The sequence below is a fragment of the Eptesicus fuscus genome, chromosome 13 (genome assembly GCF_027574615.1).
Source record: "Eptesicus fuscus isolate TK198812 chromosome 13, DD_ASM_mEF_20220401, whole genome shotgun sequence".
In the NCBI taxonomy this organism is placed as follows: domain Eukaryota; kingdom Metazoa; phylum Chordata; class Mammalia; order Chiroptera; family Vespertilionidae; genus Eptesicus; species Eptesicus fuscus.
This window is the reverse complement of record NC_072485.1, coordinates 26,860,994-26,888,719: the sequence shown is the minus strand read 5'-3', so window position 1 is coordinate 26,888,719 and position 27,726 is coordinate 26,860,994. Positions and strand designations below refer to the sequence as shown.

General features: G+C 40.5%; 1 protein-coding gene and 1 pseudogene across 1 annotated transcript; both read right to left on the bottom strand.

Moving 5' to 3' along the window:
* Positions 1-1,454: 1,454 nt before the first annotated feature.
* On the bottom strand, positions 1,455-8,041 carry LOC129151161 (putative tripartite motif-containing protein 49B). Its single transcript, XM_054725111.1, has 7 exons — positions 7,634-8,041; positions 7,239-7,334; positions 4,836-5,066; positions 4,066-4,088; positions 3,068-3,148; positions 2,990-2,999; positions 1,455-1,514 (listed from the first exon to the last, which is right to left on the bottom strand). Exons 1-7 carry the CDS (start codon positions 8,039-8,041, stop codon positions 1,455-1,457), a joined length of 909 nt encoding a protein of 302 aa, XP_054581086.1.
* Positions 8,042-25,167: 17,126 nt separating this feature from the next.
* On the bottom strand, positions 25,168-26,287 carry LOC103292981 (speckle-type POZ protein-like; annotated as a pseudogene).
* Between the last annotated feature and the right edge of the window lie 1,439 nt (positions 26,288-27,726).

The window sequence follows — 27,726 nt, the reverse complement described above, 5'->3', positions numbered from 1 at the left end:
TTGCAAGAGGGATGTCCGACTGCTGGTTTAGGCCCGATTCCTGTAAACCAGCTGTAAGACATTCTTTGAGGGGTCCCAGATTGGAGAGGGTGCAGGCCAGGCTGAGGGACACACACACGTGCATAAATTTCATGCACTGGGTCACTAGTTTATATATAATTTTAAAAATGCAATAATTAAGTCTAAATATTTGTTGAAGAGTTTAATCAACAGGTTAATCCCTGCTGTAGAGAGGGTGAATTATATTATAGGTGTGGGAAAATGACAAGGTTTCACAGCTAGATTAATAGCGGAAAAGCCAGGGAATGAAATGGAGATTATGAAGATGATGATAATAGCATTATGTACTTAACATGTAGACAGTATGGTGTATGAATGAATGTAGCTCTAGACAGAGATACTAAGGAAGATGAGGAGAGTACTGGTCTGATCATCCTGTGAATTTCCATCTAATAGAGAATATGAATAACACTGAAGTATGTATCACTGTGGTGAGAATTACAAAGGAATGCACAGCACAGGTTATTAAGTAATGTTAGTTCTCTATGGATTATTAAAATGAGACGAGAACATGTAGACTATAGTTAGCTGAAGATAAATGAGAAAATTATTTCTTAAATTGCCATTGGGGCACGCGCGCGCAAGTGTGTGTCTTGCATTTTTGCCACTGTGTCTCTACAACCATGTATGCCTGCTTTCTTGCATTGAGTTTTACCTCTGCAAACACCCCTGTCATCTGTCATACTTTCTCATGACAGTTCACAAATAAAGCAAAAACCTGAGGACTTATTTTATGCCATGCTTCATGGATGATGATTTTCCTAAACTGAGTAAACCACAAATCGATACATATGTTTTGAAGGTTATCATATTTAATAATACAGTTAATAGATATTCAGGACAAAAAAAGGAAATTAAAACAAAAACATATAACATATTTGTCTTATTTGATAGGGCACCAGGAAAAGGGCTTCCTGAGATACTGGCGACCCCCAGGATATAGAGAGATTCCTAATGTATTTCTAGTCGGGAGTGACAACAGCAAAAGATAGGCCTGAGACGGGGAGAGAAAGAGCAAGAGGAGATTCTACATAGAAAGGAATTGTTTGCTACATTTATAAAGGTCACACTTCTTCCTTCATAATCCAGGAATACTCCTACTCGGCTAATAGGTTTGGGCACATATTGCAGTAAAAGTGGGGAGGTGGTGAAGAAACTGTGGTGCATGTCATTTTTAGTACAGCCAAGAAGATAGAATGCCTTCTGGAGGTTTCTATTACCCTCTACCCAATCATCACAAGAGACTCCTAAAGCCCAATTCCAAAGGTCTCCCACTTCTAGCTCCCAGTAATGTTGCCCATAAGTAAAAATACTAGCACCCCAGTAAAGAAAACACTGAGATTTTGGAAAGGGAAATGGTACACCTTGAAGACCACATCCAATACTCAGGCTTATCAAATCTCCTTGTAGGAAGTTATGAGCGCGAGTGCTTCCATGATGCAGAGCGATAACCTCTGCAAAAAGGAAAAAGAAAATCATGGGGTCACATTGCAAATAGAAGTCCTGATGAAAACATTGCTCTATCAAGAAGTTACATTATTATGAGGCCACAACTACAACAGCAATGTTGGTTGTCACATCTAATAAAACACCAAGATGACCAATACATGTGCAGAACAAACAGATCCCTAAGGACAGACATCTCAACATTTTTTGAAATTCAAATGTTTAGGGTCAAATATAAGACTCATCACATCCACCCCAGTGTGACTCACTGGGTAGAGGGTAGGCTCTGGCACTAGGGATAACAGGTTTGATTCTAGTCAAGGGCGCATCCTGGGTTGCAGGTTCCATCCCCTGCATCTGTGTCTGTCTGGGTATTGTTGTCCCTCTCTCTCATATTTTCTCTCTCTCTCTCTCTTCCTTCCTCCCTTCCACTTTCTCTAAAAATTAATGGAAAAAATATCCTTAGCTCAGCCCATATGGCTCAGTGTTTGACTGTCAACATATGAACCAGGAGGTCAGGGTTCCATTGCTGGTCAGGGCACCTGGGTTGTGGGCTTGATCCCCAGTAGGGGGCATGCAGGAGGCAGCTCATCAATGATTCTATCTCATCATTGATGTTTCTATCTCACCCTTCCTCTCCCTGCCTCTCTTCAATCAATAAAAAATAAGGTTGTATATGTCTCCTTGGGTGAGGATTAAGAACAAAAAGACTCATGTCTCCAAGTTCACTTTTCATAGCAAAATGGCCAATGCATAATATTCTTTGAATTGTCTTCCATTGTAAAAACATTAGAATCAGAAGCACATTTCTTCTAAATAGTAACATAATCATTGATTTTGGAAGGGATATGCAGATTTGCCATGAGCCAAACATTTCTCTAGATAAATTAATGAAAATCCAATTTATGTCCATTTTAGTAGTTTCTTAAAATGGTGTTTGCAAAACCCTTCACCAGTCTCTGTCTTCTGTCCTGGCTCTGGGATGTCAGCATTCGGAGATTTAACGTGTACCTCTTCAGATAATGAGTAAACTTAATTCTGGTGTGTTTTTACTTTGTTGTTTATAAAAATATCTCTTCTGTTCACACAGACTAATTCAAATTTTTATATTATATGACCATTGTAAAAAAAATACAAAGAAACCAAGTATGATCCAGTATGTTATATATCACACAAAAAAACAGCTGTTAGCATTTGAAAATTATATATGAATAAATAAAAAGTTATACATAAAATTGAATAATTAACCTTAAATCTGAACATTGTTCCATTTATTAAACTGTTCATTTCTGACATCATTCCTTTACCCAAGAGAAACTCACTATTTATGAGTCTGAATCATATTTCTGTTTTTCACTACCTTTCACTCTTGCTATTATAAATGTGACTGTAAAGACAGGTTCCCTTACAAAAGGATTATACAGTCAAATGATGCACTTATGTCTGAAAATAGTAACACACTTAATAAAAGAGGGCAGATTACCTGCATGGCCCTAAAAACACAGAATAGAAAATGGGAATATGGCCCTTGGGCCTACGCTTACTGTGGAAGGGGTTTAACCTTGCAATCAACCCCGGGATGATCACTGCAGTGAGCTCTGCTTTCACAGGCTGGGGCATGTGCACACACACTGCCTCACTCCTGCAAGAAGGAAGATGAAGTTACCGTGTTTACAGTCAACAAACAAAACCACTATTTTTTAGGTATAACATACTTCAATAGAATTATTTAAATCCATTAATTTGAAAACCCAAATATATCACTTTGCCAAATAATTCTTCCTCATAGTTCCTTAATTTTAATGTCTAATGGAAAGTTCATTTGAACCAGAATTCAGTCTAACCCTTTCTCATCTTGTCTAGGAATTTATAAAGATCCTCAGTCTCTTATGTCCTTGAGGATATTCAAGAGAGAAATTCTGTATTCCTCTGAAATGCACCCCATCTGGAAATGATAGAGTTCTCTGAAGACTAGTTGGCCTAGTGCACACTCTCAATATAGAGGCTATGAAACTTTTCCCAGGCAGGGGGATCTGCTTCCTGGGGCAAGGGGTTCTAGGGGCCTCACATCATTCTCATACTTAGAAAATTTTTTTCATCTGTTTTTCAGGACTGTCAACTGCTATGAATAAATCAACAAATCACCAGGGCTTTCTCACTGCTGGGTATTTCCTCTACCCTCGCACCCCAGATCCCACTAGCTCTGCCTCTAAGGTATTTGACTTTCTCATCACTCAGAAAACTTAGCACCTTCCCTTCATATATGTAGGGTTTTGAGAACTAAAAAGGAAATTGGGAATGAGGGCGTTTCATTTAGTCAGTTTTTTTGGAGTTTTTTGGATTTTTTTTTTTTTTCAATTTGTCCATTGAAACTGCAGAATGAAATCACTCAGTACGGCAATGAAAACAAACATCTACACGGAGTTGGAAAGGGGAAAATAGATACAGGAAAACATTCTATCAAGATCCCAATAAGATCTGCCTTCACTGTAGCATATCCTTTCTGATGCATGTGAAAACTCTGAAACAGTACCAGCTAGTATCAAGGTACAGACTCACCTTTGCAATATGTCTCCAAAATCCTGTGGAGAAAAATAGAAAGGTTTAGTGCTTTTTACCAATGACTATTCCACTACGTCCATGGGAGATTTTTTTTTTCACTTAGTTTTTTCTCTTTTTTTATTTTTTGCTCTTTCTCTTATTTTTGTTCCATTCCTCCAGAACCCTGGTGGGCAATTTTAAGATAGTTCCAGAAGTTATATCCCAGATACTCTGTTTCATCCTGGGAAACCTATCTATTTTCTCTTCACAGTTTACCATATTGTCATAAACTCATGTTCTTCTGGAGACTGATTCCTGGAGACTCTCCAAGGGCCAGTGAAGGGGGAAGAGGGCTGGGGAGTCCCTGTGTGCTCCTGTAACCATGATTAAGTATCCAGCATCTTGTCTATTTCCAATGTGGGTGGACCCAAAAATGACAACAATGCAAGTGGAGATTCCTAAATCTCCCCATATTGCCATGCCTATAATTAGCCTCAATACTAATACATTTTGTGCCTTTTCCCGAAGCCAAAATATATCATTGACTTGTAGAGGGGGAATCTAACTCAGGATTCTTTTACCATCCCACAGAGGTTTGTTTCTTATGGATAGTGTAGGAGGGATCTTTTGTTTGTGGGGTTCCTTGGAGGAGCGATACCCTCCCAACAAAATAACTGAGGCTAGGGAAATAGGTTGTTGGAAACAAATGCCATAAAAGAGGAGGTGGGTTTCCGTTGAAAAAATGCCTGTGCAGGTGAACATTCAGCACCCCACTTCTGAGTTCTTACCAGGAGCAGCTCTACATCTGGTTTATGGCACATTTCCTTCAGCTCTGTATACATTCCTCGTAAAAGCTGCCTCTTGTGTGCCATCCTGGCTTCACTGTCCTGGAATTGGTCAAAAATCTCCTTGCCTTCTCTTTGCAGTCTCTCTAAATGTTGTTGCTTTTCCGTATGGTAAATTTGAGCCAACTCATCATATTCAGCTCTGATTGCTTCCCCCCTTGAGATCACATAAATCTGCAATGACATGGAGATGTTTAGTAAAAACATAAACCCTTTCATTCATCTCCTACTGAATCTCATGGATTCTTTTTTCCCCTTATAAAGATCAATTATATTTAACCTTTAACCCTCAGTCTTGTCTAGTCTCAGAATCCACATGTTCTCATTCCTCTTTTCCATATATTTTAATCAACCAATTATATCCACTTCACTCATAAAGAATCCTTTGATAAGATAACCACAAAGAAAAGCAAATGTGTGATTTCTATATTCCAGCCAATGGTGTGAGAAGGCAACACAGTTCATTCATAAAACATGCAGTTTAAATTTATATTAATTGGATTAGGGATCCTCTATTTAGCCTGATTTCTGAAATTTGGATCAGATTGCTTCAACCCATTTTACATGCTGTGACCTCAGACTGATATGCTCATCCCCTTGCATTTCATCCAGCTTAATCCTATCCTAAGGAGGTTTCATTTACAATCTGACTCCCATCATCTCTTTGATTTTATTTCCTTTCATTCTCTTCCTAATTTACCCTGAGGCTCCCTCAGATCTTTGTTGTTTTCAATGGCCCCCAATATACCTGCCTGCAACACCTTTGCATGTGCTATTTTCTCCATCTAGAAGTCTCTCTACATACTCCTATGGTTGCTGTCCTCTTCAGAAATCTATTTTTATAAGGTGAAATTTTCAGTGAGGTCTTCTCTGATGATCAATCCTATTTAGAACTCAAACCCTCATCTGCAGTCCCTACCCTGTACTCCTCTTTCTCCTTACTGCTTTATTATTCTACAAAGAACTTATCACTTATCGTATGTTATATATATATATATATATATATATATATATATATATATATATATATATATATATATATATATATATATATATATATATATATATATATATATATATATAGACTATTTGCCCTTTGATTTAGTGTGTAAGCTTTATCAGGGCAAGAATACTTTCTACTTTGCTTACTGCTCTATTTTCTAGATCATTATTTGATACAGACAAGGTGTTTATAAAATATGTGTTGAGTAAATTCATATTAGATATCACACCTTCAAGATAACCATCCAGATTGAGGAAATCTGTTATTCCTATATTTCCCTAACGTGTTGAAACATCTCCTTCTATTTAGATACCAGGATCTATATTTGGCATGTTTATATGTATCCCTCATCTCTCACCAATTTTCTCCTCAGACATTATATATATTACTAGAGGCCTGGTGCACAAATTCATGCATGGGTAGGGTCTCTCGGCCTGGCTGGTGATTGGGGCCAATTGGCGGAGTTGCCCGGCAATTGGAAGGGACTGTGGGAGGTTGGCTGGGAGGTTGGTTGTTAATCCTGGGAACAAACCAGCATGCTTTGTGTGACAACTGTCATTTTGTGAGAAACCCTGACTAAGAGCCAATGGGGCCAATGGCAGGGGGCTGACCAACCAGGGTTAGGAACCATAGGTGGTAGGCCACTTGGGGGTAGGGTCCACAGGATGTTGGCCTGCTGGCAGGGGGGAGAAACTGTGGGAGGTTGGCTGGCTGTGGGGGGTTGGCGGTGGGAGTGCATTGAACACCAGGGGGCAATTCCTGTGTTGAGCATCTGCCCCCTGGTGTTCAGTGCACATCATAGTGACCAGTCTATGGGTCCTACAGTTATTTGGTTATTTAGGCTTATATATATATAGATTCAAAATTAATTACTTAGGATAAGTTCAGGATTTCCCTGGATTGATGACAATGTTCTTTCTTCCTGAAATTTTCAATCTGTTTTCAAATACTACTTTTCCACATTAATGTTTATACTGCCTCAGATGCTTCTCCTGAATTTTCAATGGCTGCAAAATATCTACCCCCAGTATTTACCCCCTCCCTCCACATATGGCACTCTGTGAAATGGCCCAGTCTGTTGTGGTTCTTGGTACACAAATGATAAATATTGTTTATCCGGGGAACAAACCAGCATGCTTTGTGTGACAGTTGCCATTTTGTTAGAAGCCCTGACTAAGACCCCAACTATTTATCTATGGAGGAAAACACCCTTTTCCTGTTGATCACCCTTCCCATATTGAATCTCAAAGAACATTATAGTGTCAGACGAAATTCCTATTTTAAAGTCATTCATCCAACCACCCCATGTTCATGCTGCAGGTTGGAGAAATGCAAATACCAACCTCCCAAGATCTGGTTGCCACAGATTCCACAATCAGGTTTCTATCATTTTCACAGCATTTCTCCCATAAAGAACACATTGTCTTGAGGAGTTTCTCCTGTAAAAGAACAACAAGAATCAATTAGAGCCAATGAAGAGGACAATGTAAAATTTAGTCCTCATAGAGGGAGGTTCCACAAAATGAGTGATAAATCAGAACTATGGAAAACAGGAAATCATAGAGTTGCCTTGTTTACATCACATATTTGTGAAATCTGGGAGGCTTCACACTAAGGAATTCCAGGGCAGAGATTCTGAAAGAAAAACCTGGATGGAGTAATCCCATCCCCAAGGACACAGACCCACAGGAATTTCATACCCACTTTACAGAAGTGGGTCCAAAAGGGCATCACTTACCCTGTGTTGCTCAGCCGCCTCTTCTACTGAACAGTGTCTGTGAGCACCATGCTCCTGGGAGGTAGAGCAGTGTAAACAGAGCAGGCTCCTCTGGTCCTCACAGAAGATCTGCTTTGCCTCCATGTGTATTCTACACCTGTTGTCCCTAGAGCGCAGGAATTGCCACAGACGGGCCTGTCTGACAGTGAGAACCATTTGCTTGAGAGTGACATTTGTGTGAAAGTCTTTCTGCTGGATTGCTTTCTGGCATTCAGAGCAGTGATCAAGAACTGACCTGTTCTGCAAGCTGAGGTAGAAACAGGGCCTGCAAAAGCTGTGCCCACAGTCTATGGTGATGGGGTCTACGAAGTAGTTCCTGCAGATGGAACAGGTGAGTTCATTCTGGAAGACTTGCAAGATGCAATTCATGTTTCTGGGAAGAATTAGCAACAGGTTATTTCTGGACCTGGGTTGGTGAGAGGCTTTTGAACAGTTATATGAGGGTAGTGATGTCCATGTTTTTTTTCTCTTTGCAATACTCACTAAAGCAAGACAACCTATTTATGCCATGACACAGATGAAAATCTGGAGCTCAGAAAGCGTCCTTGGGCTTTACCGCAGACAATTTTCTCACTAGATGGCTAACATAACCTTACACATTAGTTCCTAGTCCTTATCCAAATACAAATGTGTGCAAGTATCCATTTCTAGGACATGGGATATAGCATTTTATTACTGGTCTTTAATTGTTCTAAATCAATCAGAATTGCCCAATTAGGTTTTTAGGTCAGCCAAGCCCCAATGGGGTGAGGGTCCATGCTGGGGGAGGGGGTGAATGGCCAGCCTGGGTGAGGAGCTGAGGGCTGTTTTCAGGCTGGCCACACCCCCTTCAGGGTGGGGGTCCCCGCTGGGGTGCCTGACCAGCCTGGGTGCAGAGCAGATAGCTGTTTTCAGACTGGACAAGCCCCCCAGTGGGGACCCTCACCCCATCGGGGGAGCGGGTGGCCAGTCTGGGTCAGGGGCTGATGGCTGTTTGCAGACTGGCCATGCCCCCAAGCAACACAAGCCCCCAGCTCCTCCTTTTTTTATTTTTTTCATTGCCTCCTTGAGCAGAGGCCAGGGCAGTTGGGAAACAGATATTGGGATTTATTTATCTTCCATAATTGAAACTTTGTAGCCTTGAGCAGAGGCCAGGGCCGGCCAGGGAGAGTGGGCGGGAAGCTTTGCTTCCTCCATTGCCAGGGGCAACCCAAGCCTCCTGCTCACTCCAGCTCCATGGCCCCTGCCATATTTGCTGGGATAATTTGCATACTCACTCTGATTGGCTGGTGGGCATAGAGGAGGTACAGTCAATTTGCATGTTTCTTTTATTAGATTAGATTATTTTGTTAATCCACACCAGAGGATATTTTTTTCCATTAAATTTTAGAGAGAGTAGAAGGGAGAGGGAGATACACAGAGAGGTACACTGAGGTGAGAGAGACACATTAATTGTTTGCCTACTGAATGCACCACAACTAGGGCCAGACTGCAACTGAGATAAGCTCCTTGACCTTAATAGAACAGGAGACCCTTTGGTCCCAAGGCCATTGCTCTAACCACCAAGAAAACCTGCTAGGTCCACACCCACCTCTTTAGATTGTAACTCTCAGGTATGTAGTAAGATGACAATAGGAACTCATGATCTATTAACAACTCAATTTTGGCCCATTGATCAAATTAATATACAGCTTTGTTTCTAAAAACAACTCTCTGAATGATGCATTTAAAACGTAAATGCTATTATAGTAGACAGATGCTCAACAATTATCTAAGATTTATTTAATAATATTTATTGAGTGTTTGTGTGAGTGGCAGGCATTTCTTAAAGGGATTCTCTAATCCACAGGTGGGGAAAGTCCTGCCCGAGGTCCATATAAGGCCCCAAAAGCATTCTGTCTGATCCTGCCAAGGCACTAGGGGTGAGTAATTTAAATGTTTGACCAAGTGCAGCAGGATAATTTTTAAGTTGATAATTTTGTATGGCCCTCAAACGATGTTATAAATATGCAAATGACCCTTGGCAGAAAAAAGTCCTCTTCCCCCCTCCCCCCGCAGTCTAATCTATCTATATCACAGGATATGCCCAGGAATGGACCAATGGGAAACCCTTCCTAAAAATCTCAAAATTTCCCCTTTCCAACACCTAAGAGAAATCACTAATTATCCAATACTCGCGAACAATTATCAAATTTACAAATGTTTTGTCAATCTCATGCATAAAAAATAATCATTTGATTTGAATTTCTTTCTCCCCATTGTTAATAAGAGTTAGCACCTTTTCCTGTTTATTTGTTCTTTTTCTTTACTATAAATAAGCACTTTATAAAATTGTTCATTTTTCTACTGGGTAATCTATTACTTTTATTATCTATAAGTATTGATTCTTCATTGCATTCTAAAAACAAATTACTTCCTTTTTAAAGGAAGATATTATCTTTTTAAAGACAGATATTAAACACATAGTAAATCCCATTCATGTTCTACAAAGTGACACACTTTACTAGCAAGTACTGAAGCATTATTCCATGTGGAAATGAAGAGTTAGTCTCCGTCCAGCCTCTGGTCATAGCATGCTCATCCATCAGTTAATACATAACCTCAGTTTATCTGTGTTTCTATTTAAAGACATCTTAGTTAATATATATTGTGTATGTATTAATATGTAATTCATGGCCAACAGCACTAGAGCTCATTCCTTAAGGATGCTTATCTAACAGAAAGATTATTCCTTAAATCATAGCTAGTGCTTTGGTACTAAGGCTGGGGGGCATTTTAAACAATGGTGTAATCAACAAACAGCATCAAAATGCCAAAAACCTGGCATAATAGGCCATGGAAAAGACACTTACTTGCTGTTTGAGCTTCTCCTTATTCAAACTCTGCTTGGAATATTCAACTGGTGGGACTCAAATTTCTCCTTCTCAGTGCAAGTCCAAGAATGGCTAGGAAAACATCATGAGTATTAGTTATAGGATTACAAATAAGTTTTAGTGAATAAGCAAATTTGCAACTACAGAACCTGTAAATTAAGAGGAAGGATTAACTGTATTTTTCTTGGTATGCTATATCTATATGTTTTTATAAGAAAATGAAATAAAGGCAGGAAATTTGGGGAGGGGCTACCTAATATTTTGTTTTTTATTGATTTTCAGGAGGAGAGGAAGGCAGAGAGGGAGAGAGAGAACCATCTCTTACCTGGCTCTTGCACACCCCCTATCTGGTATTGAGCCAGAAACCCAGGCACATCTGTGAATCAAATCATAAACCTTTTGGTGTATGGAAAGATGTCCAACCATCTGAGCCACACTAGGCAGGGCCTAATATTTCCCAGACAAGAGTTCTTTGCCAATGGACCACAAGATTTATGGTCAAGACTGTCATAGCAGTGAAGAAGAATCTATCAGTGCTGTCAATCAAGTCTCAACCACAGAAGCAGAACCTGTAGTATGGATCCATGTACAGATTTATTACAAAGAAATGGCTTACATGATCATAGGGGCTAGTTAAGCAAGTGTGAGATCTGTGGTAGGCTAAGTCGGGAAGAGAAATCACCAGCAGGCTAGAACCCAATGGTCATGGGACAAAGCATTTGTCACATCAGTGAGGTGTTTCTGGAGCAAAAAGGCCCATTTGATGTTTGGAGATTTGTTCAAAGATTGTCTATGCCTTCCCTTGAAGGACTTTTGTTGGTGAAGTCAAGACTTGAGAATTTCTTTAGCTCACAGTCAAAATAAGGGACTTTAGTTACACCTGCTATCTCCTCACAGCACCAAGTAGTTTAGCCTTTGATTGAATAACTAGGCAAGAGGTATGTGTGTTTAAAAAAAAAAAAAAAAAAAGCTTGCTACCCTCATTTCCTTCCTTGTAGTTCTGCCTAACTGAGTCAGCACATCAAAAAACTATCATAAGTTGATATGACAGTAAATTTAAAAAATATAAGAACAGGTCTCCTTGTTCCATTCTAGGTTTACCATGTAGGACCATCCATAGAATGCCCTGGATGTATCTTCTCTAACTCAATGCATTGATAATGTTAATAAATATTTCTGATTCCACTAGCAATAAATTGAAAATGTAGCCTCTACATTCATTGTGATCTTGATTGATATCAGTGATTTTTGTTTTTCTTTCATATCATTCAGTACTGTGGTTTTTCTTTACATGTGGAAGCAAGCATTTATTTTAGAATGTTAATAAAACCCATTAACAAGATAACATTTATTTTAGAATGTTAAAAACTTACAAGATAACATAAATTATATGAGTAATTATCATACTAGAGGCCCAGTGCACAAAATTTGTGCATAAAAGGGGGCTCCCTCAGCCCAGCCTACACACACTCCAATCTGGAACAACCATCTGAGCCACACTGGGCAGGGCCTAATATTTCCCAGACAAGAGTTCAATTGCCAATGGATCTAACCACTCTACTGCCTGTCTGCCTGATTACCCCTAACTGCCTCTGCTTGCCGGCCTGGTCCCCTAACTGGTCCCCTGCTGGCCTAGTTGTTGCCCACTAAATGCCCCCCTGCCGGACTGGACTCCTCCTAACCACCCCCCTGCCAGCCTGGCCATCCCCTAACTGCTCACATGCTGGCCTGGTCTCCCATAACTGCCTCTGCCTTGGCCCTGCCACCATGACTTTGTCTGGAAGGAAGTCAGATGTCCAGAAGATGTCCCATCGCCCTGGTCTAATTAGCATATTACCCTTTTATTAGTATAGATTGTCCATTGAATAACAGACTACTACTATGTTAACCGATATTTCAGAAATTTACTTCCTATTCATTTACTTATTGAGCTATTGAAAATACTACAAAATACATCCTTTGTACATATTCTTGTTTGTGGGAAATTCTATTGAAAAGACTGCTAAAGGTGAAATAGCTAGGTTAAAGGGTATGTGGGAAGAACACTGGACTGTCCTGAATTGGAAATTTAAGTCAGAATACTCATGTTCCTCAAAAAACATTTACCTCACTTCAAATTGCATATTGAAACATGTAACTATATTTTCAAATCATTGAATGCTAATCTCACTAAATATTATAGACTAGCATCCCTCTTGTGTACATAGGCATTCATCATGTTTTGAGTAGGCTGTAATGTGTACTATATATAGAATTAAATACTCCTAAAATTTTTTAGAGTCTACAACCACGTACAAAACTACAAGATATCTGGCCACTACTTTGTGTGTCCTAGGAACTACTAAGGATTAATAAAATAAGAGAAGTAAAATTGGTCATCATATTAATTCCAAAACACAGACCAAACAAAACAGTAATGGAATCATTTTTACTAAGTTGGCAAACAATGTGATTTTATAGAAACAACCTCAGTTTGCTGATGAATGAATACTCACCAATGCTGGCTGGAGAAGTATTAATACAAAGAGGTCAGCTCAAGGATCAAGCCTTCCAAGTGTGATGGCAGTACCTCTCAGAAGTCTCCCTGACCCGGTAAGCTCCAAGCACACACCCTGTCTTCTGGAAAGAGTGAGTTTGGCTCCTTATATGGAGTCCCTGAAGACCACACCCATTTTTTCCAGGTGATGGGATTTCAGAGCTCTCCATAGAGCTAGTCTCTTCTAAGGGGAAGTAAGATTAGCAACACCTTTTCTAATCTCCCTAAATATACCTCTACTAACATAACCTCATCAAGTCACCAATTTGCCAACAAACTAACCCTCGCACACTGTCTTTATATCTACTTTTATGGACATTAAGAACTTTTATTTTTAATTCAAAAACAGATATAAGGGATTATTTTACTAATTAGTGACTTCAGCAAATATCCAAAAGCTTGGAAATAATTTACTGTGTTTTCTTGGAAATATTTTAACTATGTTCTGTTATGTAGAAATTGCTTCATTTGTTGCTATAGTTTTATTATTATTGTTTGAATTCTATTATTTTTTTTCAAAATATTTTTATTGAGAGTGGAGGGTAGGGTGGAGGGAGAGAGAGACCTAGGAAGAGATAAAGAGAGAGAGAGATAGAGCAAGAGAGAGAGAGAGAGAGAGAGAGAGAGAGAGAGAGAGAGACATTGACCCGAGGGAGACTTATTGATTGGTAGCCTCCCTTCATACCCTACCAGGGCCAGGTATAAATCCTGCAAGCCAGATGTGTGACCTAGATTGGGAATGGAACCATGGGCTGACTCTAAACTCTGAGCCAAACCAGCCAGGGATGTTTGTATATTTTAATTAAGACTTTAATATAAGAACACCTTGGCAACTGCTCTTTTATTTTAATCCTCATCCAAGACTATGTTTATTAATTATAGAGAGAGGGGGAGGGAGAGAAAAGAGATAGAGAAAAAAATTTCAATGTGAGAGAGAAACATTGATGGGTTGCCTTCCCCATGCAGAATATAACTTCCTGTCCTTTTGATCAGAAGTTAGTATTTTCCCTTCTGTGGCTGAGGGATGTGTGTATTGTTACGCTTAATACAGACCTTTCTGAAAAAAAAAAAACGGTCATTTATGGTTTAATATTTCACAATCAATAAGAACTGAAATGGCAAAGTCTAGATTTTCCCAGAATTGGGTAATAAAGACAAGAACATCTGAGAAATGGGGCTGGTAGAAGGCAAAGAAAAGCGAAATTCCCATAGAATGGCCCACTTTTATACCATCATTCTGAACAAAACTATTTTGAGGAACAATGTTCAGCTGGATGATGATGCCACCAGGAGGATTAATTGCCTCTTCCTCCTGACAGGGTGAGCAGGTGCAGCTGCACATGCCTCAGCCTCTGCAGCCACAACTCCCTGCACGTCCCATCACTGGACTGATGGGCAGGGTCAACCGCTTCCGAGGTGAGTGTCACCCCAATGGGGTGCCACCTGGCAGGGCCCTTCAGTTAGGATATGTTGTGGGTGACCTTTTCCTTTTGCTTAAGCTTTATCTTGCAGAGGAGAATAGCCTGCCAAGTGGCATGTATAGTCCTACTTAGTCATGGGGTCACTATAATGTAGGAAAGTGATAGATGTGACTCAGGCCTTAGCAAATACTTACATATTTGACAAGTGACTTATATAATAAGAAAAAATATGGATGCAAAAGTGGTTTCCTGAGTCCTAGAAATATGATTACATAAAATTTCAGTAGTTTACTGAGTCATAAAAAATTGGATATCAGTTTAAGATATTCCAATTTCTAATAACTGCAGTGAGTCTGTTTTTAAAATATTTTGCTTTAATTTTTTTAATAATTGGATTTATAATATGTGTTTCAATGGATGTAATCAGAAATAATCATAAAGGTGAAAAAAAGCTAAATTCAGAAATAAAGAATTTATGAATAATAACAATAAAGTAATTTGGTGGTGGATGAGGCCATACATAAAGCTCCATGGTAAATCTAAACCTGGAGGGTTAATGTAGCCTGTTAGTGCTTCTCCTCAAGGAACCTCAATTGCCTAATCCTGTTGGCCCTCAGCACTCAAAAGTGATTCTCTGTTTCTCTACCCAGATGGTCCAGATTCAGGAAGGGGTGGAGACAGAAAGAAAGAGGCTGCCCTTCCCATCTGTGCTGAGTTTCCCTTCTGAGAAGGGATCCTTTCAGAGATTAACATCCACACTGACATCGCCTAGCAGGTGCATCAGAATCACCTGCAGGTCATGTTAGAACACAGGTGGCTGAGCCTCCACCATAGAGATTCTTGACTCAGTGCATCTGGGGCTGGAGAGCTGGCATAGCTAGCAAATTATAAGCTGCTGTTTCTGGTGCTGGTTCCAGGACCATTGTTTGAAAATCTCAAAATTAAATCAATGTTTATTAAAGATGATACTTTAGGTTCTATGGGAATGAAAAGTATAAAAAATAACATTCATTTGCACAAGGATGGAAGTCCAGGCCGTGGACTTGCTGCTGTAGCTTCCTGCAGTCTGTATGGGGAGAAGGGAGTATAGCTTTGCAGCCCTTTGGCCCATCCAGCTATGTCCTGGGGAGGGCAGCAGGATGGCTGCTATGCAGCACTCTTGGATTTCAGAGCTCAGGACATCAAGCAACAGGGTACAGGCCTCGTGTCTGGGGGTCCAGGCAGCCTTACCTTTGGATCCTTCCCTTCCCTGTGCCATCCCCACTGCCAATAGTTGATTTTCTTCTAGGTATTACTATATTTCTCTCCTCTACTTCATAGTCATACTTAGTGTGGTATTGTCTCATACTCTGATTCTGAAAAAATTATCAAGCCGTTAAGGTTGAACTGGGAATACCTATCATGCCCTTATTATCGCATATGGTGAGATGTTGCTCAACATAGGTTTGAACTGTGAGGGAACGAGTACTCTGGTGTTTTTGTTTGTTTGTTTGTTTGTTTTTTCAATAAAAACACAGTTGACCATCTTTATCTGTGGGTTTCCTATCCACCTATGATGGATCAAAGATAACAATTTTAATCATTGTTTGGAAATGCATGAACTCAGAGGGCTAACTATATGCATTCTTTTATATCATTTTCTATAAGGAACCTGAAAATCCCCGGAATTTGGTATCAATGGGGTCCTAGAAACATTGCCTCACAGATAAGAATGAGGAAGTTTGGGGAGAGTCAAAGTTATATGTAGATATTTGACAACAGGCCAATGGGACTTTAGCATACTTCTGTCCCATTCCAATAATCACATTTATTACAATTCTGGGCACTAGTTTCTTTTGGCTGGTATATATATATATATACAATTGCTAATATGTTATTAAAACCACTTTTTTTCCTCTGAGCAGAAACCATTATCATTTACCTGGTTACTTGAATTTAACCAAAGATACATTTTTATCAATATGCATGAAAAAATAAATGTCAACAGAGCATATTCATTCTTACCTTGAGTGTCTGGGTTTTGCTAGCTTCCTGCTTCAGATTGTTTTGCATGTCTCCAGTCATACTCCATAAAAAGCCCATGCTCTTTAGAAGTTTCACCTGCACAATAACCATGAACTTTAGTGCCACCTAAGATGATAAAGTAAGTTTTAACCCCTTATTTCTGGTTAAAGGCAGTTGTTGAAAAACACTTTCATTTAGAAAGGAGAGGTCTGATATATTCACATTCATCTGCTTTGATTCTAACATTTGGAATCTGAGAGGAACATATAATAACAAGTTTAGGGATACTCTACAAATAATATCCATTTCTTGAGAAATGGGCAACCAGGTTTTCATGAATCCTGACTCTGAAGAAAAACTTGCATCAGAAGCCAGTGTTCCTGGTGCTAGCCAACTGCCCCACAATAGCACCAATTCTACATATTTGGACAACATATGTAAGGAAGTCTACCTTAGCAAAGGGAAAACACCACTATGATTATAGTGTCCAAGCTGGTCAACAGCGTTGCCCAGATACACTTATAAATGGGAATTTACATTAAAACATCACTACCTCCCACTATTTCTTTCTTACCAATTTCCTTATCATCGTCCTAGTCTTTCTCTCTCATGTAGGAGCCTACAGCTACCAAATTGCTCATAAGACGTCACCTGCCCTGTATTTCTCAGCAGCCCATTGTGGTGTGCTGTGACTGTGAGCCACATGGTCCAGGGATTCAGAGCAGAGTCCACAGAGCTGGTTCTGTTCAAGTTCACAGAAGAGCCCCTTTGCTGCTTTGAGTGCCACACAGATCTGCTCCTCAGAGCTGTTGACAGAGTCAGCTCTGGCCTGTCTCGCTAGGGAAGCCAGGCTCCTGAGTGGGATGTTGATTTTGAAATCTCACTTCTCTGAGACTTGTCTGCAATGAGGGCAGCGCATTGGAGTCTGGGCCGCATCCCAGCTGAGGCACAGGCAGGGACGGCAAAAGCTGTGCCACAGTTTGAGGTGACCGGGTCTAGGAACTAGTTCATACAGACAGAGCAGGTCAGTACATTCCACAAGGCTTGCAAGGTGTGTGACTCCATGTTTCTATAATCACAATAAAAGAAAGAATGAGAGAGGGAGAGACAGAAAGTCCATCTTCTTTCCAGATGAGGAAAGAAAGGCCTTTGGATAAAAGCATGTCTGCTTGAGTTTGATCTTCCTATTAAATAGTTATCTAACCTGCCCATTATGTTCCCTCCAATACAAGCCTAGACATAGCAAAACTAGACAGGTGGGGTTTATGCTAAGAAACAAATGAGAAAATCAGACAGGAGGGTCCTCAGCATCCTTTTTGTTTAAAGTAAACAATGAGCCCAGCAAGTGAGACTGAGTTGATTGGAGCTTTGTCCAGGGCAGTGAAAGGTTGTGGGTTCCATACCCAGTCTGGGCACACGCCCAGGTTGGGGGTTCAATATTTGGTTGGGATGAGTATGGGAGGCAGCCAATGGATGTTTCTCCCTCTCTCTCTTTCTCTTCCCCTCTCTTTCCTCCCTTCTCTCCCTCACTTTTCCTTCTCTAAAGTCAATTAAAATATTTAATGAAATAAACAATGATCTAGGCCTTTCCTGGATAGGTTAGTTGGTTAGACTGTTAACAGGACTTGCCAAGGTTGCAGGTTTGATCCCCAGTCAGGGCACATACAAGAATTAACCAAGAAATACATACATAAGTGAAACATATGCTTCTCTCTCTCTCTCTCTCTCTCTCTCTCTCTCTCTCTCTCTCTCTCTCTCTCTCTTTCTCTCTCTCCCTCTACTCTTTCTCTAAAATCAATAAATTTTAAAAATAAAATGAACAATGATCTCAATCATAACTAACTTACTTAGACAAGTGGACTGGTCCAGAAGTGCATATACAGACTATTAATGAATGAACCAATCTCTCTCTCAGATTCCAAGACTGTAAAATATACACCCTTCATCTCTATGTCAGTAGTCTCTATGTGTCTGGCCTCCATACTGACAAAGCAAACTGATTGGATTAACATGGCTCCCTTAATCTAATCTTTTTCAGTTTTTTAAAAAATATATATTTTATTGATTTTTTTACAGAGGGGAAGAGAGGGCTAGAGAGCTAGAAACATTGATGAGAGAGAAACATCGATCAGCTGCCTCCTGCACACCCCCTACTGGGGATGTGCAGGCAACCAAGGTACATGCCCTTGACAAAAATCAAATCAGGGACCTTTAAGTCCTCAGGCCGAAGCTCTATCCACTGAGGCAAAGAGGTTAGGGTATCTTTTTCAGTTTTAACGTTGAACTCCTTAAACTACAAACAGAATTTTATCTTTGAACTTTAATAGCAAAACCTTCCTTTAAAAAACCATAAATAGTAAAAATATTTTTTTACTTATAATTCAGAAAAAAAAAATTTTCCAAGTCAATTTAGTTCATCATAATACCTCCACATTTCTAACAGGTGAATGTCCAAGCTGCAATGATAATTAGCAACAAGTAATGAGTTGATTAAAAAAAAAATGATGCCATGCCATTGTGATTTAGTGGGGTTGAGCATCATCTGGTACACCAATTGGTGGTGGATGAGATTCCTGGTCAGGGATATGCACATATTTTGGTTTTCACCACCCAGTCATCTCTCTCTCTCTCTCTCTCTCTCTCTCTCTCTCTCTCTCTCTCTCCCCCTTAACTCTCAGGAATTAATTTTAAAAAAATACACAAGAAAACCCTGGCATGTAATTTATATACTATAAAATCCAGTGATGCAGTTAATGGAAGTATTGCTGGATCATCTTTATTTCTGATAATATAAATTTAAAATTACTGTGTCTCATACTAGCAGTTAGCAGCTGTGCATCACTGCAGGTTGCCCAGGACCAAACCAGAGAGGGTCGGAACTGCATTACCACCATTTGTCCACCATCCAGAACTGTAATATCAGTGCTGACATGTACACATAAGGAACTGTTGGACATTGTAATTGGGTCTCAAAAGAACTGTTGGCCCAGAAAGAAACTCACTACAGACTGATTCATTTCCTGTCACCATAACCATTATTGCTTGTCTCATTTTCGGTTCTTATAAGTGTATTTCTAATAGCACATGATCTCACTCATCTAGTGGAAATAATGAACAACATAGACTGATGAACAAGAACAGACCCAGAAACAAGGAGTCACGGATCAGACTGTCAGGCCTCAGAGGGAGGGGAGGGGAGGGTGGGGGTAAAGGGGAGAGATCAACCAAAGGACTTGTGTGCAGGCATATGAGCCTAACCAGCGGTTGGGGACAACAGGGGGGTGGGGGCATGTGTGGGGGGGGTGTGGGATGGGAATGGGGCATGAGGACAAATATGTGATACCTTAATTAATAAAGAAATTTAAAAAAGAAAAAAAATAAAATAAAATTACTGTGTCTCTCTCATATCAATAGTTTTCTGTCCCTATCTCTTTTCCCTCTCATTTCCCCATTCCACTCTCTAGAAAAAGAGAAGATACTAATAATCTTCTTTTTAAAAATATCAGAGACAAGGGAACTGGGATCAGATGGCCCAAAGTCTCAACAGCAATCCTGAGGCTGGAAAACAATGAAGCGATGAATTCAAATTTCTGAGGGTACAGAATTTTCAACCAAAATTTGATGCCTAGCCAAACTATGGAAGAATTGTGTGTGGCACAGATAACGTTTTCAGACATGCATGGTCCTTAGCTTTCATAGACCTTTTTAAAAAAGAAGAATGTTCTCCAAAACCAGTAGAGCATATACAAGAGAGAGGAGAAAACAAAATCCGAGAACAGAAGATGCATTGAAGGAGATAAATGAAGGTACCCTCAGATTTCTCTGTGAAGGAAAATATTACAGGCAGGAGCTGTGTCCCAGACAGAGAGAACCCGAGAATAGGCCCCTGAGGGGATAATGAGCTTGGCCACATCACCTGATGTGTTTGAATAGATGAAGAGTGTGTGGTAAATTGCTTATGGGTACCTGGAGGAAAACAATAAAAGTGTCCTAATTCACAATTATACTGCAGCTATAAGCTGAGAAAATGGGATGAGGGTTAAGTATTTGGAGGCTGAGAGAAGAGGCTAGGTGAGAAAACTGAATGCCTAACTTCCCTGGTTAGAGGTAAATGGGTAATACATAAAACTGATCAATTGAAAGTGCGTTAGTCTGCTGAACAGAATCAGAGGTGGGTCAAGCATGTAAGTGGGATAGGGGACTCACATTTTTTCTTATATTTTTGCATGGCACACATTTCAAATTTTATTGTACTTTTTACATGACCATTGAATACTGCTGGGGTCTGTGTCCAGAGCAGGGGTCCTCAAACTTTTTAAACAGGAGGCCAGTTCACTGTCCCTCAGAGAGAAGGAGGGGAGTCGGAGAGTGCAGCGCACATTCCACACATGCGCACTTCGGGCCTGGGACGAGTCAGCTGTTAAGCAGGACATGCAGCGGCGGCAAAAACACCCGGCAGGCCAGATAAATGTACTCGGTGGCCCGCGGGCCGTAGTTTGAGGACCCCTGGTCCAGAGCTTTGGATTGCAGGACCAGGAAGGGCTAAGCTGTGCAGAAAGCAATTCACATGGAGGGGCTGCCCAAAGAAACCAAGGAAGGATGACCTAGCTGCAAAAATGCCTTCAGGACTGAACCCCATCCTTGGTGGCTGTCAGCCATTGGTCCTTGACTGTCCATGGGTCACAGGCAGGAGGCCTGGCTGGTCACTGCAGCTCAAATCCACAATCCAGGGTGATCACTGGATCCTACAAGCCTAGTGGCACAATTTCAGGTCTTTAAACCACTTCTCCACACCGCCTCCCCCATGCTTCCCTCAAATAAGGGACCCACAGTTTTTCATTATCAATTGTTCCAGTAATATGTGACATTTTATCAAGTATATGCCTATGGTACTTTCACAAAAGGAAAAGCTATAAAATTGTCATTATCCTTACTAGCATCCACAATAAAAAAAACTAAGACTTGGGTTATGCCATTTGTTATTATAACATTCATGTTTACTGATTGGAGATGTAGTCAAATAAAAATACAAATGTTTGCAGGTCTTGATATGAGACTGGTTTTGAATGATGATGGGTTCAGAGGAATCAAAGACAATTCCTACATTTCAAGTTTAATAACTGGGTGAAAGAAATACCACAAGATGAAATGGGAAATATATTTAAGGGAGTACATGGAAGTTTAAGTTACAAGGCTCAGGACACCAGATGCAGGAACTGTCTGCAATAGTAGCAACATCTCAACTATCCCTTCTCCTTTAAATTCCTCTCCTTCTCCAGTGCTTCAGTCACTTCTCTTGATTCAGAATGATGTGTTTAAAACATATTGTAAATGTTCCTGAAGTACTTATGACAGACTTACACAATTTTTAGTACACTGCATTTTGCCTAAAGTAATTCTGAGTCTTCAGAAAAACACCTCAAAATCACTACCAGATCCCAACTTGATGATTCTGGTAGGGTCAGAATTCAGGAGGGGAAAGCAGAAACCACACCATCCTTCCCCAGTTTCTGCTGCAGAAGCAGGACCTAGAACAATAGGGATCTAGATAGGGGTTGCCAATTGACCCTAACCTGTTTCTTGCTCCAGGGCTCATAAATGCCTTCATAACCCCCCGGAGCTCTCTGGGGTGCTGTTTCCCTGACACCAGCCAGGGGAGCTCTGGGCCTCTGTCTCCTGGACAGCATTGTTTTCTCAGCTTTGCACCCTGAGTTGGCTGTGATAGTAAGCCAAGGTCAGGATCATCTTGGACACATACTTTGGTAAGAAGGCCGCCCAAATATCAAGATCTCAGCCTTGTCTTCATTGTCCCCCTGACTGACAGGAAACAGGTTTTACAACACACACTCAACGTGTGGAATATGCTCTCCACCTCCGTGGCCAAACTTCACTTCCACTAGCCACCCCTCCAGGTGAAGTGCCTTCGGAGTCTCCAGGGCTCAGAGTGGATCCAGGAGGAGCGCTAGGTGATGAGTCTGAGCACCTGGAATAGTGTCCCCTCCCCCTGCTCCACTTGCAGGAGCATCTGAACCCCCTGGTGGTGGCCATGCTGCAGAGGCCCTAGCAGAGAGTGGTGGCATAGATGTAAGCCAGCAGGTCGCAGTTGGGCCTGGCTGCAGCCTGGTTTTTATTCTGTGTGTGTGTGTGTGTGTGTGTGTGTGTGTGTGTGTGTGTGTGTGTGATGTTATCAACTTGAAAAATACAGAAAGCCCAGAATCAGGTACAAGCCCCAAAACGCTATGATAGCTGGGATCTATTTTTCCATTTTCTCTGTCTTCATTCTTTTATTCCCCTCCATATCTTTATTTCCCCTTCCTCTACATATTTTACTCTCATAGCATGCTTTCTGTGTAGCTCTTTGGATGCATAATTTAAATATAATTTCACTAAAAACATTAATTGTATGATGTGATAAGCTTTGAATAGTGTAGAGTTGTGTTAAAAAGCAAATTACAAACTGTAGCTTATATGTTAGGCGACACAACAAAAGAAATAAGTATCATTGAAAATGAGCATATTTTTTAAATTATGCCACAGCTTAATATTTAATCAGGAAAATAATGTTTTTCACAGACTAAGATAAAAATTAAAAGGTTATTGGAGCTGACTTTGCACATCTTAGAAATTGCTGTTACCTAAAAGCAATTTTGTGTCTATATATGGATCAAACTGGGGAAATAATGCTCTTAGAGGTCTCTGGAATCCATAAGGTAGGAAACTATAAATGAAATAATGTTTGGGAATAAAGTGAAAGGATACAGTTCCATGTTACTGACACAAAAATATACCTTCCCTGTCCAGAGATTTATAAATATTATGGGAAAATGGTGAAGAAATTATCAAAAGAATGTTCTATTTCATAACACAAATGTAACATACTCATTCCTCTAGATCCTAGGATTGCCTACCCTGTCCCAAGTCTAATCCCCTTCCTATAAAGGTAGTCATATGCTGGTGATTAATATGTCCTGATTCTAATGACCATTAGAATTACCATTTCTATGACTATTTCTTTAAATATATATAAATAAAATTCTATGACCTTTTCTATGAATTCTATGACCATTTCTTTAAATATATATAAATAAAATCATATAGTAACTACTCTTTGGTGTACTTTTCTTTGTTTAAAAGTATGTTGGTGAGTCACACCAGAGTGACATAGTGGTTGAGTGTCAACCTATAAACCTGGAGGTCACAGTTCAATTCCCAGTCATGGCACATACCCAGGTTGCAGGCTCAAACCCTAGTCAGGGACATGAAGGAGGCAGCCAATGAATGATTCCCTCTCATCATTGATACTTCTATCTCTCCCTCTCTCTTCCTCTATGAAATGAATAAAAATATATTTAAAATTGAAGAAATAAAGAAAAATATTTTGGTGAGATTTATGCACTGCCCTATGTGTTGCATTTATTTTTATTATTTTGTCTCAGAGTATTCCACTATATGATTGAACCATGATATGCTCATTCCACAGGAGAAATGTCTAATAAGGCCTTCTGCCCATTTTTGTTGGATTGTTTTTCTTCCTTTTGTTGACTTGTATGAGTACTTTAGATAATTTGCATATAAACCCCATATCAGATGTAACATTAGCAAATATGTTCTCCCATACAGCGGATTCCCTATTCATTTTGATGGTGATTTATTTTGCTGTGCAGAAGCTTTTTATTTTGATGAAGTTCCATTTATCTATTTTTTCTTTATTTCCATGGCATAATAACTAAGATTTGGAAACAGCTCAAATCCCTAATAGTAAGTGAATGAATAAAAAACCTGTGGGACATTTACACAATGGAACACTACACAGCTGTAAAAAGGAATATCTTACACATTAGGACAGCATGAATAAACCTGGAGAATGTTATGCTACATGGAATAAGCCAACCTCTTGAATTTAATTTTGCCTTCTTCAGATACCCCTGTCATCTATTATCATACTTTCTGATGACAGTTTAGAAATAGACAAAATCCAGAGAACATATTCTATACCATGAATCATGGGTGATGATTTTCCAAAATGGAGTAAAGCACAAACAAATACTTTGAAAATTTTTCTAAATTTAAATGTTTAAAGTCTAATATAAGATTTATCTCACCCTGGCCATTGTCTCAGTGTTCAGAGGTTTGGCTCACACATGAAGGGTCAGGGGTTTGATTCCACTCACGGGTGCATAATTGGGTTGCAGTTTCCATCCCTTGAAATTCATCTGTCTGGGCATTGCATCTTTTTCTCTTTCTCTGAGTCTCTGTCTCTGTCTTTCCCTCCCTCCTTTGCACACCTCTAATATCAATGGAAGGAAATATCCTTAGCCCAGGTAGTGTTGCTCAGTGGATGAGTGTCAATCTATGAACCAGGAGGTCAAGGATCCATTGGTGGTCAGTACACATGCCTCGGTTGTGGGTGCATGCAGGAATCAGCTTCTCAGTGATTCAGTCTCATAACTTACGTTTATCTCTCTCTCACCCTCTCCCTTCCTCTTTGAAATCAATAAAGATACATTTAAAATTATGATTTCTTTAAGGAAAATAATAAAACTAAAAATCTGGGGCTGAGATGCAGACTTCCCCCCACAGCAGACAAATACTCCACAGATTGCACTGTCTACCTGGTGCTCAATGGCAGCAACTATGGCTTCTGCTTCTGGAAAATCAAGCGAGTCTTACAAAGGCAGGATCTCAGGACAGCTTCAGGCGCTTGCGTGGGGGTCCCAGACAGGAGCCCTGTGCTGAAGCGAGAGAGCGGTACATCTCAGCCACCAAGTGGGGATGGGACACCACCATCGCCTGCCACCCCGAGGTCTCCATAACATCCTCAGCATGAGAGTTGATGAGATCCACTGCCTGAGTTTTCAATTGATCTGCGCTGTGGAGGTCAGCCAAGGTGAGCATTTCTGCAGCATTCTCCTCAGACAGGTGACTGCTGAGGGCTTCCTCACACATGACCTTCAAACGCTCCAGGGCATACTTGTCAGCAGCAGCCAGCAAACCATCAGCCATTGTGTCCAGGTTTGGAGCCTTCCCAGTGTAAATGAAGCACATCATTTCCTTAAATACGCTAGGCTCTATGTCAATTATTTCCACCCGATTCTTTTTGCTCTCCTCCATTGCATGTCCAAACATGGCCCTAAACACTGGAGAGTGAGCTGCTAAGATAGCTTTGTGAGCCTGGACTTCCTGGCCAGCAACTCACACACAACCATCTGTGAACCAGGAATTCTCCCAAAGTCCTCCTAGCTCATCGGCCAGCTGGCACTCGGGAACCTTCACCATCTTCATGGCATTCTGGCCAGAAATGGTGACGGAATCTTGCACCACACTCACCTCACAGAAGAGGGTCATCTTGCCATCAGGGAGAAACCTGAAGTCTTCATCCATGAGAAAACCTCTAAGGATAAATTTCTTGAATCTCCAGTCTTTGCCTTGTACAAACTAATATGCCTGGTGACTCTCCCAAGATTTGGTTTCTTATCCCTTGTTATTCAAGATAGAGAATTTGAATTTTGCAAAAAAATATACTCTTTGGAGAACTGACTAGAAACAGGTAAAGTGAAAGGTAATCTTTGCTTTCTTCATCTAGCCCTTTTGGGTATACTTTCAAACACCATTTCAGTTGATCATTGGCTTCTGATGAAAAGGTTGAACTTTGAATGACTTCACCCATTTCCTGCCAGCAAAAGCTATTGATGGTCCACATGTGGGAGAATTTCACTACCTGGGTCTGTATGTGACACCAGCTCTCTTCTAATGGGCCTCCCGACATTCCTGACAGAGGTGGAGGACTTGGAACCCTTGACATTGCAAGTTTGAAGGTTAAACAAGATTTCCAAAGTGAGAGGAAAAGATTTCTATTCTCTTTTCAGCCACGTTAAGTCAGTAGTGGGAAGATGAAGTTGTCTAATAAGAAATCCATCAGGGTAGGACCTACAGCTGCTGGTAACTGTCCTTCTGCATTCGCTTCATACTCTCTACAACATTCAGTTTTTGTTTCTGAAAACAACTGTCTGAATGATGCATCTAAAACATAAATGCTGCTTGACTGGTGTGGCTCAGTGGTTGAGCACCCCCCACGTGGAGGTCACGGTTCCATTCCAGCTCAGTGCTTATGGCCACATTCCAGGCTTGATCCCCAGTGTGTGGCTTGCAGGAGGCAGCAATTCAGTGATTCTTCTTTCATTGATGTTTCTATGTCTCTCTTTCTCTCCCTTTTTCTCTGAAATAAAAATAAAATAAATAAAACATAAATGCTATCATAGCAGACAGATGCCCAACAATATCTAAGATTCATTTAATAATGTTTATTGAGTTTCTTGTGAGTCTCAGGCATTTCTTAATGTGATTCTCTAATCCATAGGTGGGGATCGTCCTGCCTATGGTCCATATAAGACCCCCAAAATCATTGTGTCAGGCCCTCCCAAGGCATTAGCAGTAAGTTAAATGTTTGACCAAATGTAGCAGACTAATCCTAATAGATGAAAACCCTGGGTCCACACATCCAAAATGACCAAAGGCTCAAAGGACTGGAAGTCAGTCCTGCAATCAGTGTGTGGTTGCCATGGCGACCCAGCACTGACTGCCAAACAGGCTGTAGATCAGGCCCAGATAGAGGCCTGGAGAGAGAAGCAGGGTCTGCTCTGTAGCTTCTGTGGCAGCTGTTGGTCAGCCCTTGCTTCTCTCTTTCTCTCTGGGCCTGGCCCACAGCTGCACCTCTCTTTCTCTCTGTGCCTCTGCAGGGGCTGATGATCAGCCACACCTCTCTGATCAGGTCTGGAGATAGGCCCGGAAATGCTGACTGGCATACAAACTGAAAAATCAGAACCTAATCTGCAAAGGCAGAACCTAAGGTGGGGGCTGAGGAGGGGTTTTAAGGACAACAGCTGTTTGGTGTAAGGTGTAAGAAAGTGGTTCAATTTTTTAATGACCAGTTCGGGAGTATAGTGCATATCACTGGCTATGAGTCCAGATATAGGGGTTATATATTTTTGTCTACCAAGAGCATCTCCTCCTACTGAAAAAGGCTCCCCTCCCCATTTAAGCAATCCTATTGTATATAATCTATATATTCTAATAAAAGAATAATATGCTAATTAGACCAGTTCAACTGGCCATCTTCCAGAGGTCTAACTTCCTTCCAGACAAAGCCATGGTGTTGGAGGCCAAGGCAGAGGTAGTAGGGATGATCAGGCCAGCAAGGGAGAGCAGTTAGGGGCAAGATCAAGCAGACAGGGGAGCGCGGTT

What these genes read in the sequence shown, in the direction of transcription:
- LOC129151161 (XM_054725111.1), bottom strand. Translation starts at nt 8,041, where the DNA reads ATGAATTGCATCTTGCAAGTCTTCCAGAATGAACTCACCTGTTCCATC. An exon ending in CAGATGTAGAGCTGCTCCTG is followed by an intron (nt 4,089 to 4,835) that starts GTAAGAACTCAG and finishes TTTTCTCCACAG; the next exon opens with GATTTTGGAGACATATTGCA. An exon ending in TTTGGAGACATATTGCAAAG is followed by an intron (nt 3,149 to 4,065) that starts GTGAGTCTGTAC and finishes TCCTTCTTGCAG; the next exon opens with GAGTGAGGCAGTGTGTGTGC.